This window comes from Argiope bruennichi, chromosome 8, assembly GCF_947563725.1.
Source record: "Argiope bruennichi chromosome 8, qqArgBrue1.1, whole genome shotgun sequence".
In the NCBI taxonomy this organism is placed as follows: Eukaryota; Metazoa; Arthropoda; class Arachnida; order Araneae; family Araneidae; genus Argiope; species Argiope bruennichi.
The window spans coordinates 116,040,620-116,060,876 of record NC_079158.1 but is presented as its reverse complement, the minus strand read 5'-3'; the positions used below and the strand labels follow the sequence as shown (position 1 = coordinate 116,060,876).

Genomic DNA, 20,257 nt, shown 5'->3' with positions numbered 1-20,257 from the left:
ATAATATATTTTTAAAAACTGAGAATCTGCTTTCATTAATAGGAGAAAAATTAATACTTTAGACATTTTCTGGGGATTTTTAGTTTTCTATTTATTAAAAAAACCAAATAGATGTTTTTATTCTTAAATTTAATTTAAATTAGGTAAAGTAACATGGAACATTCGATATTATCAATTAATGAAAAATTAAAATGTTTACAAAAGAATGTGATAATGATTTTCAATCATATTTTATTTTCATATACTTTTATTTTGTCGATTGCCATGATTACTTATTTCGTTGCAAAAATTGAGAGCTATAAACAAACCGAGATATTTTAAATTTTTTTTCCTACTAAAATGAGTATTTATAATGCAAATGTAAACACTATAAACAACGAATTGAAAAAGCAGCAAACTTTAGTTACTTTTATTATAGCGAGATACGGCGATTTCACCTTTCCTCAGGGAATAACGGAATTTTTGATTCTGGACATTCAGCTTACTTTCATCACTTGCATACGAGAAAAAAAAATTTCATTATCCCGATCAATAGCGGTATTATTCCAGAAAAATAAAAATATTAGATATAAAAGAATTATATTTTTAAATTTATGTGTTTTTTAATGTTATTCAAAAAAGCCTTGTCAAGAATATTACAGAGATTTGTATCTCCGTGAGACATTTTAATCACATACAAGTATTACAAAAAAATATTTCATTCAGTTTCCATTGGATTTCATTGGAAAGAGATAAAATCTGTGATGACGAAAATTGATGATGCAGGAAAAGAATTTAAAAACATTAAGGAAAGTCACTTGGTTTTACTAATTTTATGAATATCGTTCGACTAAAACAAGGAAAAGAATGCCGATGGTTGTACCGAAAACTTTTTGAAGAAAATAAATGCAAAAAATTTGACAGCAGTATTTAATTTATTAAAATAATATAGCATTAAAAAAGTTTTTTTCCACTTTTTTCAATTTAAAATTTATTATTATAAATTGTATCTTAAAATTAATGTTACAATATTTCAACATTTATTTTTCATAAATTCACTACTAGATGTCTCCTATAAAGCAGTCAGAACATGAGCTTATTTCAAACTAAAATCATCTCTCCAATAATTGATACAAAAAATGGATAAATGCAAACATTTGTAGGTATGAAACAATACTCGAATTTGATAATTAACGAATCGACAATGCCCAACAACTTTTCAATTGTAGCTTGATCTATACGTCATATTTTACATCTTAATATTACAGGAGAAATTTCCGCTAAAGATATAACTTTGAATTCATCAATTGATAGTACAATCACAGATTCAATTACATTTTTTTTTCTAATTTTAGAATCAAAGTTCGGGTTTAGTAATATTTATGTTCATTTTCTGAGCAATACGAATATTTTGAATAAAATTTTTCATTTAAGGAATTTATTTTTAATCTCCCGCGCGGTGCGTAAAGTCAAGTGAAGAAGTGTATATACATCGAATGCAGTACGAATGGTGGCACGACAAGTTTTGTGAAAAAATTATATTAAAATAAGTAAAATTTCATTTTTATTAGATAAAAAAGTTCAACAGATCATTGCTGAATGTTGCATTGTTATTCAAAATTTACAAACTATAAAAATGTTATAAAAGAATGAAATGTAAATATTGATATTGTAGCTGGTAAAATTCGGGGAAATATTTCCATCAGAAACGTGTAGGTTTCGAATTACTTGATCGACCACAGTTAACGTAGAAAATAATTTAAGAAAATCCAGTAACAGGTTTTCTTAAACATATAAGCAACACGTTGTTCCACGAACTAGAAATAACTACCTTCATGTTCAAACATTTTATTTACCTTGTTGCAATCGTTAACGGGGAACACCCGCTACAAAAACATGTTATAAGGAAATCTCGAGATAGAAGACAAGTATAATGATACCTAATGCATTGGGGAAAATAATCAACTTATTCTATAAAAAGCAATACATTGTACACGGAATAACATTTATGTCAAAAAAAGTAGATTTATTGTTTTTTAATTTATAGAAAGTTTACTTATATCATGATGAAAACTTATCAGAAATTATTAATTATTCATTTTTTATTTTAATCTTCGGAATATCATTCTGTTTTTATATTTTAAAACAAGCTACGCCATTTCAGTATTTCAATTGCTATTCCTGAAACAAGAGTTAGTTTAAATTTTACTTGTCTTATTCAGAGTTTCAATAGATTTTCGCAAATTTTATACTTGTAATTGGATGAAAAAACATTTAATATCTGATTTATTGAGATTCCAATAATTCAAACTAAGCCAATAATTCCTTGGTTTTCCAAATAGTCAAATTTCTACATTTTTCAAGTGATAGTCAAATTTCTATTTTTTCAGGTGATAGTCAAATTTCTACATTTTTCAAGTGATAGTCAAATTTTTATTTTTTCAAGTGATAATCAAATTTCTACATTTTTCAAGTGTTTCCGCAATCGATAAAGTGCTCTCTTTTCTGTCATAACGCAGCAATGCACGAGAGAAAATTACAGTTTCCATGTCAAATTGTTCTTTGTAATTATCGGGAATCCGATTCCACAAATCCTTAAAAAGTTTCAAGTAATCGAAATCTTCCATTGACTTCGAGAGTTTTTGATGCACTATGTAAGACAAGAAATGTTCAAAACATTCAGGAGTTAAACGGTCCCACATCTGGTTTACCACATCTAGAAAAATGGTTTGTAAAGGCCAATCAATGTAAGAACAAAGCAGATCTTTTGTTTTTGATTCAAAGGGTGAGCGTGGATTGTGAAAGATCTTGTCACGTTCAGACTTATCAGATAAATAGTAACACACACGCAAATCATCCACATATGAGAGATGAGGCCACAAACTATGTAGGATTCTTCTTTTATCATATCTATCATTTAAATCACTGTAAAAGGAGCTTATTCTTACGCGTCTACATCTATAGTTCAATAAAGTAATTACTTCTTCCCAGTAATCAAATTCGAAGTCTTCTGCATTATAAGTCCAAGAAGAAGATCCCCTTTCTCTGTCCCACCGCATCCAAAATCCGACATCAAGATCTGAATCGTTGCGATAAATCCTTTCTCTTTCTTTCTCTGTCAAACTTTGAAACATTTGTGAATAAATATCTTGCTCATAAAAGTACGCGAAGGCTAAAGCAAAACGCAATTCCCCATTAACGTTTGCGTTTTGAATGAGTAGCTTCGAAGTTTTTATTCTATCAATTGTTCCTTCCGACTTCCAGCATAAATTATTCGTGATATGTCTCTTCTGAATGTGTTTTATGATATCATAATGGTCTCTAACCCAAAAATGAACTTCGGCGACTATTGGTTGAAGGATATGCACAACTCGATCCACGAGTGATTCTGGAAGTTGTGTGAGTAATTTTATTCTAATTTCTTTTTTTCTTTCTCTAATTCTTTCTTCCTGTCTTTTGCTTATACTGAATGAATTGTCGGGATCATATTTATATGTCTCAATGAATTCACCAAGAAAGTGAGCGATGTCGTCATTATAGACAGTTAATGCTACTTTAACAGCTGCTATATGTTCTAGAGATGGTAGGAATATCATATTTCAGTTTGTATAAGTAGTGGATTGAAGTATTTCAATCAGCCTGATGGGGAGAGTGGATGCTTTCAATCAGTCTGAAAAGAAAAAAAATATATATATAAATATTCCTGAGTAGGAATTGTAAAAAATACTGAAATTTATAAAAAAAAAACAATAATTTTTCTGCTTGAATGTCAAATCAATCTTTACTGCAAATAAAAGTAAATGCTGAAGCTCTATAGGAATCGTCCATTTTGGAGAGATAGATGCAAAATTCAGTTTCATTAAGCATCGGATTATGGAAATGTCAGCCCAGTATTATTGTTTCAAATATTTCAGTTCGCACCTCATTAAATAAAAAAAAATGATAAGAATGTTGTAATTTTTTGAATTTTATTTTTTACCTCTTTATAATGCGCGAAAAAAAAAAAGAAAAGAAAAGAAACTGTACCAATTTAGTTATCGTCCACTGTCTTTGAATTTAAAATATTTTCTAGATTCGTTAAATTCAATTTAAGGAACATTTTCGTATATGAATGAAAATTCAAACCTTAATTTTTATTAAAATTCTATGGGCGTTTTTTATAATAATCGGAAATAAAATACTGAATTTTACTTTCTATTTTTATTTCATGCGCTCCTTTTATGGAATATGTCAATAAGGACATCTGAAATAAAATTTGGAAATATTTTCTATACTTTATTTTGTTAGTAGTCATTTTTCGGAAAGAAAAAAGTGCTGATAATGCTTTTTTAAACGGTATTAAATAAGCATTTTTATGGTATAAATTATTATAGATAATAAGTCGTTATTAAAGATGTAGAATTCAAAACTATTGGCTCCAAAAGGTTCTTGATCCTAGAGCAAAACTATAACATTAAAAAAAAATGTTGCAATAAAAGTACTGCAGCATTTTAGCTGAAAATAACAAAATAATTCAAAACATAAATTAAAAATAAAATATTAAAATGAATTTAAAATTTAATAAAAAAACATTACTTATTATAAAAGCTTGCTATAAAAGATTTACTTTTTATAAAAGCATGTACTTAATTTTATTTTTATACTTTATTTAATTTTCCCAATTAATATTTCATTTTCAGAAGTCTTGAATTCATTTCTGGCATGAAGAGAAAATTTTCATTTTGGCTTTAATTAGTCACAAAAATTAAATCATTTTAATTTGTGAACCTTAGTAAATTACCTATAGAATAATGCAAAGTTTATAAATGTATGATTTAATTAAATTTTACACGATAAAAGCAAATTAATAATAATTTCGTTTTGTTTTTGAAATTATAAAATCCAACGTAGCATTCTAAATTAAATTAATAGCCAAATTTTAAGATTTAATGTTGCTTGCGAGTTTGAAATTTTTAAGTCAATAAAAAATATTTAGAATTTAAACCAGAACCATAATATTGAAAGAAAAAGAAGAAAGAATAAAATTTTACATCATAACAAAGAAACCAAACTGGAATTTTTTTTATTGTTTAATACAATTAATTTTTATGAAAAAGATTAATTTCTTAAAACAATGAATGCAAATGAAGATGATAAATTCTAAAATATATAATTATATATATATAGTAATATATAACTATATAGATAAATATATAGTTATTGAGGAAAAAGATGAGTACAATAAGGCCAAAGAATTATTTGCATTAATTCATAAGTTCATTTAATAATACAAAATAAAACATTTTGAGTATCACAGCTAAGCAGAATGTTCACTTGATTTTTATAATCAAAATGTTTTAAATTTCTTTTTGGAAACGTTGGCATAATTCTTTTTTTAATGCAAATCTACTTTATAACCTGTTGCTTCACTTGCTTTACCTGTTACTCATTACTTGAGCAACGACATAAGTTTCAGTTGTTTTATTATTATTATTATTATTATTTTCGACAAGATAGTAGTGTATTTTGATGAGGAAAACATCATCCAAAAGGGATTGGTTACCATACTTATGACAATTTACAACAATGTATTCTAGAGTGAAAAAATATTAAGACAAAATTACTCGCAAAAAGTGGAGCGAAATCAATATGGTCGTCTGTCTCCGTTGCTATGAGCAACAAAAAATGGCTAATAACTGGGGGGGGGGGAGGATTTCGCCGGAGAGGAAGAATATGATTGCGGAATCCAAAAGCTGGATATATTAAAATAGTAAAGAAACGTCGCCAAAAAATGCGAGACAACGCAACAAATTCTCGGTTAGAAAAATTTTAAAACTACGATGACATTCTCACCATGTTCTGGAAAACCAAGCACACTCGTCAGTTGGGGGATTCCATACATGGAGTATCAGAGAGTATTTGCTGTTATGACAGCAAAACAAGGCGCCATCTGGTATTCGAAATTGATACATCTTCAGGATAAATAAAGCTTAAAAATCCGGATGCTTTTAATTCTATTGTAAATAAAGTTACTTAATATTAAAAGTCTAATATATATGCAAAATGTAACGAAATCCTATAAAGATTTTTTTTTCTAATTCATGATGCCTAAACTACTATATTACATTTATAAATATGAAAAAGAATTTTGTATAATTCTGACTTTTTATAGAAAGCAAGATAAATACTGGATGATACACGTTCAAAGAATATCATTGATCTGAGATCCTTCATTGTTTGATCTCTCTTCGAAAGCGACATTGAAAGCACTGCAATGACTATATCATTTTGTATCTTAATAACATTTTTTTGTAATTTTTAAAAATGTTGTTCTACATATCTGGCTTTGAAATTATGAAAGGAAATATATACTGTTATTCAGTTATATCTTAATATATATAAATTACGTGTCACGTTGTTTGTCCGCGATGGACTCCTAAACTACTTAACCGATTTTAATCAAATTTGCACACCGTGTGCAGTTTGATCCAACTTAAAAGATAGGATAGCCCTTTTTTTGAATTTTTAATTAGAATTTTAATTATTAATTAAAAACTAACTTTCCCGCCAAAAAAATCGTTTCATTTTCCCCACCGCCAAATGAGTACGGCTTCAGTTTTTTTTACCAACAGTCATGAGGCTAGGCTTAAGATTTTTTGGCTGATTATTTAAAACGATTTTATTTATTTTTTTAATGTTTGATGCATTTAAAATTAAACATTGTTAATGAATCGATCTTTCAGATTCATTCTTAAGTACTTTTGAATTAAAATAAAACAGAATAAAGGAAATTAAAAATTTCTAATCTGCATAGCGTCACCCCAACTGGCGTAGAAAAACTCACGCATTTGCGTTACGTTTCGAATCTGAATGTTCGAATTATTTATGATCCTATCCGAAAAAGTTTCTCAGGAATAAGATATCCTTTTCCACAATTATTTTTTAATGCATACAATAAATTTGATACGTTGCAACGGATAAAGTATCACGATATTATGTTTGAATTTTGTATTACTGTGCACGGTGGCAATTCTCAGAAATAAGATATTTTATTTGAAAATGATTAATTACAAACGTTTTAACGGATCACTGATTAATATAACATACTAAAATTCTGCTTTTTTTTAATTATAAAGAAGTTTGGAAAAATACTTGGAGGTGCACACGGATAATTATTACTTTTCGTTTTGAATGAATTCCGATTCTTTATTTGACTGTTTACTAAGAAAAATGTTGTACGGCAATAACATTTGTTACCTTCATTGAATTTTCAATTAAATGATTTTATTTCTTTTGTTAAGCATATCGTAAAAAAGGTAAGTGAGCGAGCCAATAATAAGTTCCTCTAATCGGATAATAAAAAAATATTAATTCATTTGTATGCTAAATGAAATTTAATCTTTTTAATATAAATTATTGAAGATATGATAATAAAAAATGGTTACAATAATCGTTTTAGTTTTTCATTTCTTTACTAATAAACTGCATGCACGTATTAAGTTATGTCAGCTATCATCAACTCAGCTATCATTCACTTCAGCTACAATGCTTATCATTATTTAATAAATGTTTCTGAAACTGATTTCATTTTGTAAATGAATTCTGAATTATTGCAACAGACAAATGTATCAATGACGGAATAAATCTCATAGCAACTTCATGTGTGGAATATAGAACTTTTTTTAAAAAAAAAATCTTTCCTTTAAGCTGAGGAAGCCAGAATCTGTATCACTGAAGTGAGAGGATTTGTTATACATCATAAAGGGTTTATACTAAGAAGGAAGGTTTTAAGAAGGAACAAATTATTTGTTCATTATTTGACAGTCACAATTATCTGTTAGCTCCAAGCGATTCTAACAGACGGCGGTATCTGTTGACTGGATTAACAGATGGCGCTGTGTTAAAAGTACCAACGTTTCACATAAGCTACAATTTAATGGCATAACACCACGTGTTGCTGAGGCTAAAGTATTAGTTAAATTTATTTCGTAGTAAACGCAATACAATGAAATTCAATTGTTCTTACTTTTTCAATTTTTGGTATTAGCATAGCCGACCACATGTTATTTAGACTGAAGTATAAATTGAATTCATATTATAGTAAAAGTAATACAGTGCAATTCTTCTTGCTTTTTAATTATTAGTGCTTCATTGTTCAACAATCTTTAATTAAAATGCATATTTAAAACAATCATTCTTATGGCGAAGTGTTGAAACACTTCGATTGGCCATAAACATGCGCGTACAATTGCAAAATGATCCATCAGCACAAATATTTTCTGAACAATTACTAGATATTGGGAACGGTAAAATAGAACTGCAACCAAATACGCAATGCATTAAACTGCCAGACAATTTCTGCACTGTTCTTCAGGGAAAAAAATGAATTGATTCAGAGTATTTTTCCGGATATACAGAGTAATTACTTGAATCATAACTGGCACAGTGATCGGGCTATTTTGGCAGCCAAAAATGTTGATGTTGAAGAAATTAACCACATAACCTTCGATTAAAGATTGGTTCACCTATTATTCTCCTGCGTAATTTGAATCCATCTCGATTATGCAACGGTACGCGTTTAGTCATCAAAAAGATCATCAGAAATATACTTGAAGCTACCATTTTAACTGGAAAGTTTAAAGGAGAAGTGGTCCTGTTGCCACGTGTTTCGATGATACCATCAGAATCTACGATACCATTCAAAAGGTTACAGTTTCCAATTCGTTTAGCTTTTGCCATGTCTATAAATAAGTCTCAAGGCCAAATAATGTCCATTTGTGGTTTAGATTTAGAAAATCCATGTTTTTTTCATGGGCAACTATATGTTGCATGTTCACATGTAGGGAAACCGTCAAATCTATTTGAGTTAGCTAAAGACAGGTTAACCAAAAATATTGTGCACCGATTAGTGCTAAATTAAATTGAAATTAAAAGTATTTATAATTCAAAATAATAAACATTAAGATAGTTTTAAATCTTTTATTAATAAACATTAATAAAAGATTTAAAACTATCTGCCCTACCTACCTCATTTACAAGTTTAAGTGTTACGTGTTTTTTACTAACAACTTTGTAATGTACTCATTTGTTACAAACTTGAAAACAAAAAATAAAGAAATTTAAATTTTTTTTGTATTGATTTTTGCTCAATATCAACGGTAGTAGAAAATCAATCATGGAGGTCCCCATGTTTTTTTTACAAATGGCATCTGTGTAAAAAAGCATGGTGGTCCCCATGACTGGTGTTCTCCTACCGTTTCCCTTGAATAGTTTACTACTATGTAATATAACAAAAACCTTAGCCACAGCAACGAGTGGCCGGGTCTGCTAGTGAACTATAAATATACTTGCCGGTAATGATCAATTTGAATCATTACTTATAGACATCAATTTAAAATCTGAGTGGGACATTAAAATATTTTGTATAATTTGACTGAGTCTTTGTAATTAAAACTTCAGAAAACTCTACAAATTACTTTGGAAAAATTTTGAGTTTGTTCTCAAATTTACGTGTTGATTTTTACAGACTTTTTACAGAAAATTAAAATTCAGACAAAATCAAATTTGCATAAGTTGTATACTATTCTATTATATCTCCATTAAATTTTAATGTATAATTTCGCTTTTCAATAGTTTTATACAATTCTATTATATCTCCATAAAATTTTAAAGTATAATTTCGCTTTTCAATAATTAATAATAAAATGGTCAATAAAAATGTAAAATCAATCTGTAGTATCATATACGAAAATGAAGGGGACCAAATAATTCATAAATGACAATAAAACGGGGGGGGGAGTGAAATGCGAGGAGCACAGCTAGTACTGGTAGAGAATCCACAAGATAGAAAAAGAAGACTTGAGATTCATTCGACGTAACCACAGCTTATAAAAACAAATATACAAGAAAAAGTTCATTTTTGAGTGTGCATACTTTACCATTTTTTGAAAAACATATTTATTTATTGAATTTTAAATGAAATGAGTGGTGAGAAGCTTTTAAACTAAAACACATAACATGCTGATTTAATTTTAAATCCGTAAAAGCAGCTGCGTTATTTCAGTAAGAAGTGTTTGATCCAAACGCATACAATAACAAAATAATATTCACTTCTTTTCAAAACATGAAAAATATCTGATTTTCACAATATCTTTCAGAATTCCTTGAAAAAAATAAATTCAGTAACAAATAAGTAAATTATTTGTTACTGTCCTTCAGAATTCTTTGAAAGAAAATAAATTCATTAAATTGTTCAGTAACAAACAAACATTGACTTGACCTTCCTTCATTAAACTAAATAACGTTACAGGTGTTTTTGAATTGCATATTTCTCTTGTGCGGCAAATTTAATATTGATGAAGCATGCTTATCGTTCCATTTTTTTTTGTAACTCAACATAAATTTTTAAAATTATCTTGGCAATGAGTTTTCTTTGCGTTATGTTTTTGAAAACTAAATTTCAATTTTCAATAACAAATTTTGATAGTTTGAAGCAATTTCATTTTTAAAAAATGACTCTTCACTCAGTTCATTTTATAGATCACACTTAAACTCTTAATTATTTACTTAAATTAAAATATCTAAGATAAAACTGTTTTGAAATCTCATTCAACTAGCAACTTTCCTTTATATATAATTTCATCTATGGAATTCGTGTTTGATAAAAACATATACAGTGGGTAAAAAAAGTATTGGCAATTACCTTAATTTATTCATATTGACAAATAAATAAAATGTTATGCAATTTTAGCTGTCTTAATTAAATACAAGACATCTTAGATATATAAAAATAGTAAAACTTTTATTTTAATTTGCATTTTCTACGATTTTTTCTTTAAAAATCGAAAATTTGCATGTCAAAAAAATATTGGCAAAGTTTTAACTGCTCTGCAAATTTTGTTACATTGAAGTCACGTGTTGCGACTTATAAGAAACTATACCGTTATAAAGTCTGCAAAACTACTCCAAAAGTGTCTATGCATTATTTTGCGATTACTGCAGTAAAATGATCTTCGAAATCGAAGGAGTTGGACATTAGTGTTAAAAACATGATTATTAGGCTCAGAAATGAAGGCTTAACATATCGTGCTATAGGAGTGCAGTTGAATATAAGTTTATTTACTGTCAGAAGTGTTGTAAAAAAGTTCAAGGAAACAGGATCAAAGGAAAATAAGACTAGAAGTGGACGACCTCGAATATTTTCTACAAGAGAAAAACGTGCCATTATTAACAATGTTAAGAAAAACCCTAAAATAAGTGCACCCCAGATAGCTAGAGATGTTGCTTTCACTTCGCAAAAGACTTTCAGCGTACAGACTGTACGGAATGTTTTACACGAGGGACGTTATTATGGAAGGGCAGCTAGAAAGAAACCATTCATCTCGCAAATAAATAGGAGAAAGAGGTTAGATTTCGCAAAATCCCACGTTGATTTATCCGAAGAGTTTTGGAACACAGTTATATTTTTTCCGACGAATCAAAGTTTAACATTTTCGGCAGTGATGGACGACGATATGAGTGGAGGAGGCCAAATATTGAATTGGAAGAGCAACATTTAACTGCTACTGTAAAACATGGTGGAGGCAGCGTCTTAGTTTGGGGCTGTATGGCAGCTAATGGAGTTGGCAATCTGTATTTTACTGATGGTATTATGACAGAAGGTACATACATTGACATTTTGCGCCATAACTTAAAAATCAGTGCCCAAAATCTTGGCTTAGGAACATCATTCGTTTTTCAACAAGACAATGATCCCAAGTATACAGCGAATCTCACCCGTGAATGGCTACTCAACAATGCTCCTAGCCAGTTAACAACCCCACCTCAATCGCCTGACATCAATCCAATTGAAAATTTATGGCACCTGCTGGATCTAGAAATCAGAAAACATAAAATTTCAAGTAAAGACGACCTCAAACGTTTACTCTTGCAAGAGTGGCACAAAATTCCCAACAGTACAACAAAGACCTTCGTTTCCTCTATGAGGAATAGATTACAAGCTGTTATAGATGCAGAAGGTATGCATACAAAGTACTAAACATATACCGATTTTGTTTTCGCTCATAATTTTGTCAATTTCATAATTTTGCCAATACTTTTTTTATCATGTAAATTTTGGATTTTCTCGTAGATTCTGACTAAAAAAATATTTAAATGAAAATTTCGTTATATTTGTTTGTCTTTTCTCCTTCTGTTATCGCTATGTTAAAATAAAATTTGTAAACATACTTTGTTAGCAAATAGGATCATTTATAGGCAATTGCCAATACTTTTTTTATCCACTGTATAAAGCACAAATTCGTTTTTCGGATAATATTAACCGCATTCCAATCGCCAAGATTGATGCGACAGATGCAGTAAAAATGGTAAATTCATAAATATTGTGTGGCTCTATTGTTTATGGCGTTCTTTGGCATGACAAATTTATTGGAGAGAATGCAAGGAAGTTTTCGGGCGACCAATGCCACTGACTTTATTATAATTTCTTCTATGAAATCTAAACATTATACTATAGAAAACGATGAAATTATGAAACGAAAATGATTCAACTGCTCATATTAGAAAAATTACGCATTAGATATGTTTCTCTTTTTTTAAATATTTTCTCCACTAAACTAATGAATTTGAACAAAAAATTTTTTTGGGGGTAAATAAAGGATATTCTGCGGTATTTATTAGTATTGCACGAAGTTTATTACCCATTTTGTGAATGCATATATTTTGCTTTAGAGTAATTTAAGTAGTAATAAATTAACAAATGTGCAATGCGATACATTTAAGGAACTCTATTAATTTATTTCCCTCAACGCTTTAGTCTAAATGAAAATGTCTGAAAATTCACAGTAATTTAGAAACATTCATACTTGCTCTCATTTCTTAAGATACATTTTCGTACCATTAAACGTGCTAAGAACAGATCAAGACAGGATTTGCACTTCGACTCAGTTAAGGCCATGACCAATATAAAAAAAATGGTAAAACAACGAAAAGTAGAAGACTTTATGAATCGTCTTAAATAATGAAATATTTGTTACGTGCATCCATGTTATTAATGTTGCCCACACGTTAATTATTTCCTTTTACACTTCTGTTTTAAATATGCATATAAAAAAAATAGTTTTTGAATTGGTTTTTCAAAATAAACGAATGACTTGCATTTTTAGTTGGAAACAAACACGGATTTAAAATCAAAGTCTCTATTAATGAAATGAAAATATTAAATGAAGTATCTTTTGAGAATATTATTTGTGAATATTTATATATACAGGGGTGTTTGTGGGACCCCAAAAAATCCCCTGAAACTTTTACGGACTTACTACCGGCATTTTGGAGTTTCGAGAAGGGGGGGGGGAGAAATGAAAAATTACAATTATGAAGTATTGAATGACCTAATTATAAAAGTTCAATGAATTACTTTTTTTGCAAAATTAATAACCATAAATTTTCAAACATATAAACTACTACATTTTATGCAAATATTTTAAATTACCTGAATTAATTCTTTTTAAAAAAATTATCTAATTTCTGCTGCTTTTTTTTTATTTTCTGATGTTTGTGGGTTTGTCTTTCTTTTGTGGTGAACTTCATAATTGCAGGAAGGTTGACTTTTATTTTCCTCATTTACAGTTGAAGAAATTTCCTCGAGAACAGCACATGCAGAGTTAGAAGCAGTTTGCTTTTCTGCTAATGTAGAAGGTTTTTCAGAGAATTTTATGGGTGACTCATCTGAAATACATGTTTTTAAGTCCTCTTGATATGTTTTCCAACTTCTGTTCATATTCAGTAAGAGATCTTTGTGAATTGGATCAGTCATTGGATTTTTTGAGCCATATTTTTCACATGAGGTTTCTTTAGAAGCCATTAAATCATATTTAATAGTCTGCACTGCATCTAGGGAATCAATCTTAAGAGAGGTTCTATAGTCAGTGACAAGTGTATCCATTAAGTTGAATGCACTTTCCACTAATGGGCCATGGAAGCAGCTAAGGCAGGCTTTGACCAATTTAGCCAATGTAGGATACTTATAATCATTTGTGAAATCATCTTTTAAATTAAAAACTTTAGACCAATATTTATCAATTGTACACTTGACTTGATTTCCACTTTCATCAGATGTGTAGAGCATTTCTTTGGTGATATCATTATCACTCTGGTATAACCTTATTTCAGCTTCTACTTTTGACTTTTCATTATCACTAAAAATATGGGACATAAAAGATGATAATTTTTCAAAAGCTAATATTGTACTGGTTTTACCTCTTAGCTCTGGATCTAATGCTGTAAAACTAATTAGATATGAATTTTTAAGGGGTAATTTCTGTTTCATGTGCTGAAATTTCAAAGTGAAATTCTCTTGCGAACATAAATAAAAAAATATTTCAATAAGCGAAATGAAAAATTTACACGTGCATCAATAAATGAAACGAAAATTTTACACAGCGGAGAAAAAAAGTTGCGAAGCGATCAATGACAAATAGCTAATACGGCGAAAAATCCCCCTTCTCTACTTATTGGCGCCACGCCAGGAGAGATAAGACCTTTGAACCCAGAGTCACGTGATCGCACATCTGGTCGAACGAAGTCTCTTCCTTTTTTTTCTGCCGCGCCTACTTGCCGAAAAGAATCCAGAAGAGAATGTCCGAGAACCGGGGGAATGAGTCATAACTCGCAATAAGGAAAGAACAAAAAAGAAGTTTTTTCCCCCTTTTCACGCATTATCACTGCCTTTGGAGAAAGAAAGGAAAAGTTTTCACCACACACACTGACCTTGCGTTTTCTGCTTTCAAAGCAAACAAAATTACCCAGATCAAAATAAATAATTCATTATTATTCCTACTTCCTTTTGAACGACGATCCCCGGAATTTCCGGGTATCGAAGTTCAAAATCCCCGGAATTCCGGGGTTTCCCCGGAGCACAAACACCCCTGTATATATAATATATAATAAAATATTATTATTATTATATATAATACAAACAACCCTAAGAATTTTTATTGCACGAGATATTCACGATATTTTTGTCAAGATTTCAAAATTATATAAAACAAGAATGATAGGGAATAAAAAAAATGTGTTAACTGTTGATAGTAGAGCTACTAAAGTAAATAAAGCTCACTGCAAGATCTTATAAGAGTGCAAAGCATATCAAAATGATTTATCGCTAACATGTCACAGTTTGAATAATAGGTTCAATTATATCACACTAGCCGCCTTAGGCGACCAACCGGTTCGCCAATCTTAATGTTTGTTAAAATTTTAATAATTAAATATTTTATGCAATTCCTACTTTAATAGCTTCTTCAAGCATATACAAAAAATATATAACTAACATAAATACAATTTAATTAAAAAAGCATGCAACTAACCTAAAAATAATTTAAATCAAGTCCGCAATCAGTCACAACAATCAGAACACAATGCGCATGCGTGAATTTTCAATGCCAGTTATGGTAACGCAAATGCGTGAATTTTTCTACGCCAGTTGGAGTAACGCTATGCCGATTATAAATTTTTTATTTCCTTTATTCTGTTTTATTTTAATTTAAAAGTACTTCTGAATGAATCTGAAAGATCGATTAATTAACAATGTTTAATTTTAAATGCATCAAACATTAAGAAAGTAAACAGAATCGTTTGAAATAATCGGCCGAAAAATGTTAAGCCTAGCCTCATTACTGTTGGGGAAAAAACTGAAGCCTTACTCATTTGGCAGTGGCGAAAATGAAAAGATTTTTTGGTGGGAAAGTTAGTTTTTAATTAATAATTAAAATTCTAATTAAAAATTCAAAAAAGGAACCCCAGGTGCACATTCCTGACCTCCAATGTATACATGTACCAAATTTGGTAGCTGTAGATCAAACGGTCTGGCCTGTAGAGCGCCAACACACACACACATTGAGCTTTATATAAATACTAATCGCCTTTGCCGACCAGCCGGTTCATCAGTATCACTGCTCGCTACAATTTTCAATTAAATATTTTAAGTAACTTGTCTCTTAATAGCTTCTCAAACAAAACATTTTTAATCTTCAAATTTTGATAGTCATACCAAACTTATACTATTGTTTAGATCGTTTCGTTCAATTTACTATATATATATTTTGCTAATTTGTTGTCCGGTAAAACTTCAACTTTAATTTAAAGTGGAAATGCTGACATTGCAATTAATATAAAGATATTTTTTTAATGAAACCAAGCGTTTTATTTTATTTATTATTTTTGTTTTTATTTATTTATTATTATTATTATTGAATATGAGTACTGCAAACAGAATCGTTCGGTATTTAAGTCTTATGTGAACTACAAAATATTTTTCATGATTTGTGTAATATCTCAAAGAATAACTGAACAAAAATTTCTCAGATTTAGCATAAAATTCAGTTTTTAGTTTTGCTTTCAAAAGGATTGAAATGAAATCAATAATAATATTTTGTTCCGGCCTATAAATATATTTCAAAAATTATGAAGTCTAAATTTTATGCAGTAAGGTATCATATTCTGAGAAATATTCTGGACACACCAAATTTTAAATAGATGAATGAATGTTTCTATTTTCCACGATTAACTAAGACTGATTTATGAAAATGTTAAAAATTTAGAAAAACTCACCATTTTCATAATCTTAGACCAATTAATCTTGAGAAACCTGTGCGCTGATTGGCGTATTTTCTTTAAAACGATCGATGGAAAATCTAAAATTATCCTTTTTTTTTTTTTAATAGTGATATTTAAATTTTCATAAATCAGTCAGTTTAAGTGATTGATTTAGTTGATTGGAAATTAATTCTTTATTTAAAATATTAGTGTTTCAAGAACATTTTGTTAAACTTGATTTCCACAGCAGATGCTTTATGTAAAATCAAAAATTCGTTACATATTAGAGTATTTATTGGATCAAGTTACATAAAATATAATCATTTTCCATTTAGACCATTTTAGAAGGTCTGTGTCTATTACTAACGGTTTACAAATTAGCTGTGTGGCCCTGATTTGAATGGATATCCTGTTCATATTAAACAAAACTTGCCTTAAAATAAAACTGATTTATTGGATTAATAATACAGATAGTGTAAAAGATCATAAAATAATTTTTCTTGAATTTATTTTTTAGAAAAAATATTTCATATTTGTTTCATTTCCTACAGACACGTGCCGAAAATTATATTTTTGCAGATTTCATTTCCAAAAAGATTTAATTTATTTTTAGTTGGAGCTTTAATCACTATGATGGCAACACTTTGAAAAAAGCTAATTTTTTCTCATGAATGCGAAGCGTGCTCGTGCAGCTTAAATTTTATTTTTATTTTGTACGAAAAAAATTGTTGAAAATATAGTTAAAATATTTATTTAAAAATTAATTAAAAATAGAAATTTAATTTTAAGGTTAAAACATTGGTATCATTTAAAAGATAAATTTTTGATCTTTAACTTGATGTAAAAATCTTTTTTGTGCGGTAATATTTTCGGAAGTTATAGCAGAAACACGCTAAAATTTCGCTTATTTTTTAATTAATAGAATTCTAATTAAAAATTCGAAAAAAAATAACCCCGAGGTGCACATTTCCGGCCTCCAAGGTATACACGTGCCAAATTTCGTAGCTGTTGGTCGTACGGTCTGGCCTGCAGAGCGCCAACACACACACACACACATTGAGCTTTATTATAAGTATAGATAGATGTAAGTTTAAGTTAATTGGAAACTCATACAAGTGGAGTGAATTTTAAATGGAAGCAGTTTAAAAAAATTTCCAACGTTCATTGATTTTGAAGAAAATTATTATAAGTATATGCAATGTAGAAACTTACTCAACATAGAAAAATAAACCTAACCTTCATATCTTGGTGACAATGATGGGAAAAAAAGCCAAAATGAAAACGGTTTTCAGGTTCTATTCAACAATGAAATATGATGTTGCAAAATAAATGAAAAATATTTCATAAAAATTATTAAATATATAAAGAAAACCATATGGTAAAAAATTGTGGCCATTAGGAAGATTTTTTTTTTTTTTGGTATTTTATACTGCTGTAAAAACCTTTTTCTATTGAAAAATCTCGGAAATTTATATTGAAAAATGCCAATATTTCGCTTAATCTTCAACTAAGTATATTAATAAACAATAAAAATATCGCTCTAAAAATTACATTTTTACTTTCCAAAGTATGTGTTTTGCAAATCTAGTCGATATAAGTGGAATTGTTTGTAGTGTACAAGCACATATACACAACATTAGACAGAATTCTTTTTTCCATATGTTTAAGTACCAAAGTTTAATTAAAATACCAATACATTCTCCCTCAAAATATTCTTACGAACAGATAATGTGTTTTTATTCGTAATGAGAAATTATAAAATATATTCTGGTCTATCAAATAGAAGAAGTATTAAAAGCCCACATTGCTTAGTATGTCAAACTAAACATAAATCATTGTGAAACATGTAGACGTGAAAATAAATGTCAAAAGTGCTTGAATCTAGAGCAAGACAAGGACAATAATAAGAATAATAAATGCTACAATAAAAAGAGTATGCAGCATTTTAGTTGCTTAAAAGAAAATTATTCTAAACAAGAATTAAAAATTAAAATATATTTAAACTTTGATACTAACCATAGTATTGAAATAAAAAGATGCACCATATTTCATACCAATAAAAAGTAACGAAATTGCTTTACATAATTGATATTCTGTGAATAAAAAAATTTCATAAATTAAAAAGCTTACAATTCATTTTTATACATTATTAAATTTTTTCAATCTAACTTTCATTTTTCAGAAACCTGGGAATTCTTTTCTGAACTGCAAAGGAAATTGGATTTCTGCTTTAAATAGTCACATCTTCAGACACATGATTAAACCATTTTAATTTTTGCATCTTTTTAACTAAACTGTATACAAAATTTATACAAACATGTTTCCAATAGATCGCTATCCGTAAAGAGAATTAAAAATAATTTTTTGCTTCAGAATTTAAAAATCTAAAAGAACATTTTAAAATCAACTAATAAACAAAATATAGATCTAACATTGCTTGTGAGTTTAATACAAATTTTTAATACAAACCAAAACCATAATAATGAAAGAAAAAGAAGAAAGGACTATATAACGCAACATAAAAAAGAAACCAATTCGGAATTTTTTATAGTTAAATATAATTAATTTTATATTAATAAAACAATATCTAAAAAGAATGCATGTAAATTCTTATAGATACATTCTATAATTGATAAATGTACAGTTATTAAGAAACCAAAATGCTTTCAATAAGGTTAATGAATTGCTAGCAATAATTCAAAAAAATTATTTGATAGTAGTAAAATACAATAGTTTAAATCTTTCAGTTAATGCAGACTTTTTTATTTGTTTTAAATATTATGTTGGAAACGATGGCATTGTTTTCGTTTTACAATGCAAACCTGCTTTATAACCTGTTACCTTAGTTGCGTTACCTGTTGCTCCACTACCTGAATAATGACGTGGCTTCAGTTTTTCATGATTTTCAAAATAATATTAGTGACTTTGTTGTCTTCAAGGATATGATCTTCCAAAAAGGAATATACATCATATTCATAACAATTTACCAAAATATAATCTAGAGTCAGAAAATATTAAGACAAACATACTCACAAAAAGTTCAACTGTAGCGTCGTTTAACTCCAGCTGCAAATTAATGGCTTCCTCCTTCTCAATTTCTATGGACAACAGACTAGAGATTTCGCCGGAGAGGGAAGATGAACAGGAATCAAAAATGTAATTATATTAAAATAGTCAAGAAACGAGGCAAAAGAAATGCGAAAGACTCTTTTTCCATTTGAAAAATTCGCATGTTATATTTTACTGGAAGAATTTTAAAAACCCGATGTAACGCCGAGCAAATCTGAGGAAGCAAAACAGACTCGTCAATTTATGGATTCCACACATGGAGGATCAGAGAGTAGCGACTGTTATTGTAGGAGACTGGGGCGCCATCTGTTATTTGAAATTCAAACGGCTGCAGGATAAATGAGGGATAAAAAAAATAATAAAGTCTAATATATATGCAAATTATAATAAAATCATTTAATGACTTTTTTTTATAATTTAGAATGTTTAAACTAGTGATAAGAAATTTAAATTTAAAAATGATTTTTTTATACTTCTATGTAGAAGATAATCAAGATTAAGACTTGATGGTGAAACTTCAAGGAATATCATTTGTGGTAGACCATTCATCATTTGAACTCTCTTCGACAGCCAGAGAAAGGCAGCTCATTGCAATGCCGATATCATTTTAATTCCTGCTAACATCTTTTTTGTAATT

General features: G+C 28.8%; 1 protein-coding gene across 3 annotated transcripts; it reads right to left on the bottom strand.

Moving 5' to 3' along the window:
- Window positions 1–1,586: 1,586 nt before the first annotated feature.
- Window positions 1,587–19,866, bottom strand: LOC129981803 (uncharacterized). 3 transcript variants are annotated; one of them, XM_056092819.1, is made up of 2 exons: window positions 19,581–19,866; window positions 1,587–3,649 (listed from the first exon to the last, which is right to left on the bottom strand). In XM_056092819.1, exon 2 carries the CDS (start codon window positions 3,573–3,575, stop codon window positions 2,421–2,423), a length of 1,155 nt encoding a protein of 384 aa, XP_055948794.1. In that variant the 5' UTR covers window positions 3,576–3,649; window positions 19,581–19,866; the 3' UTR covers window positions 1,587–2,420. The 3 variants fall into 3 exon arrangements, with proteins under 3 accessions (XP_055948794.1, XP_055948793.1, XP_055948795.1); XM_056092818.1 differs by having other exon boundaries at window positions 19,585–19,866; XM_056092820.1 differs by lacking the exon at window positions 19,581–19,866 and adding an exon at window positions 5,812–5,862.
- Between the last annotated feature and the right edge of the window lie 391 nt (window positions 19,867–20,257).

Bases quoted from the DNA above. Each gene is read 5' to 3' on its own strand.
- LOC129981803 (XM_056092819.1), bottom strand. From the start codon at position 3,575: ATGATATTCCTACCATCTCTAGAACATATAGCAGCTGTTAAAGTAGCA.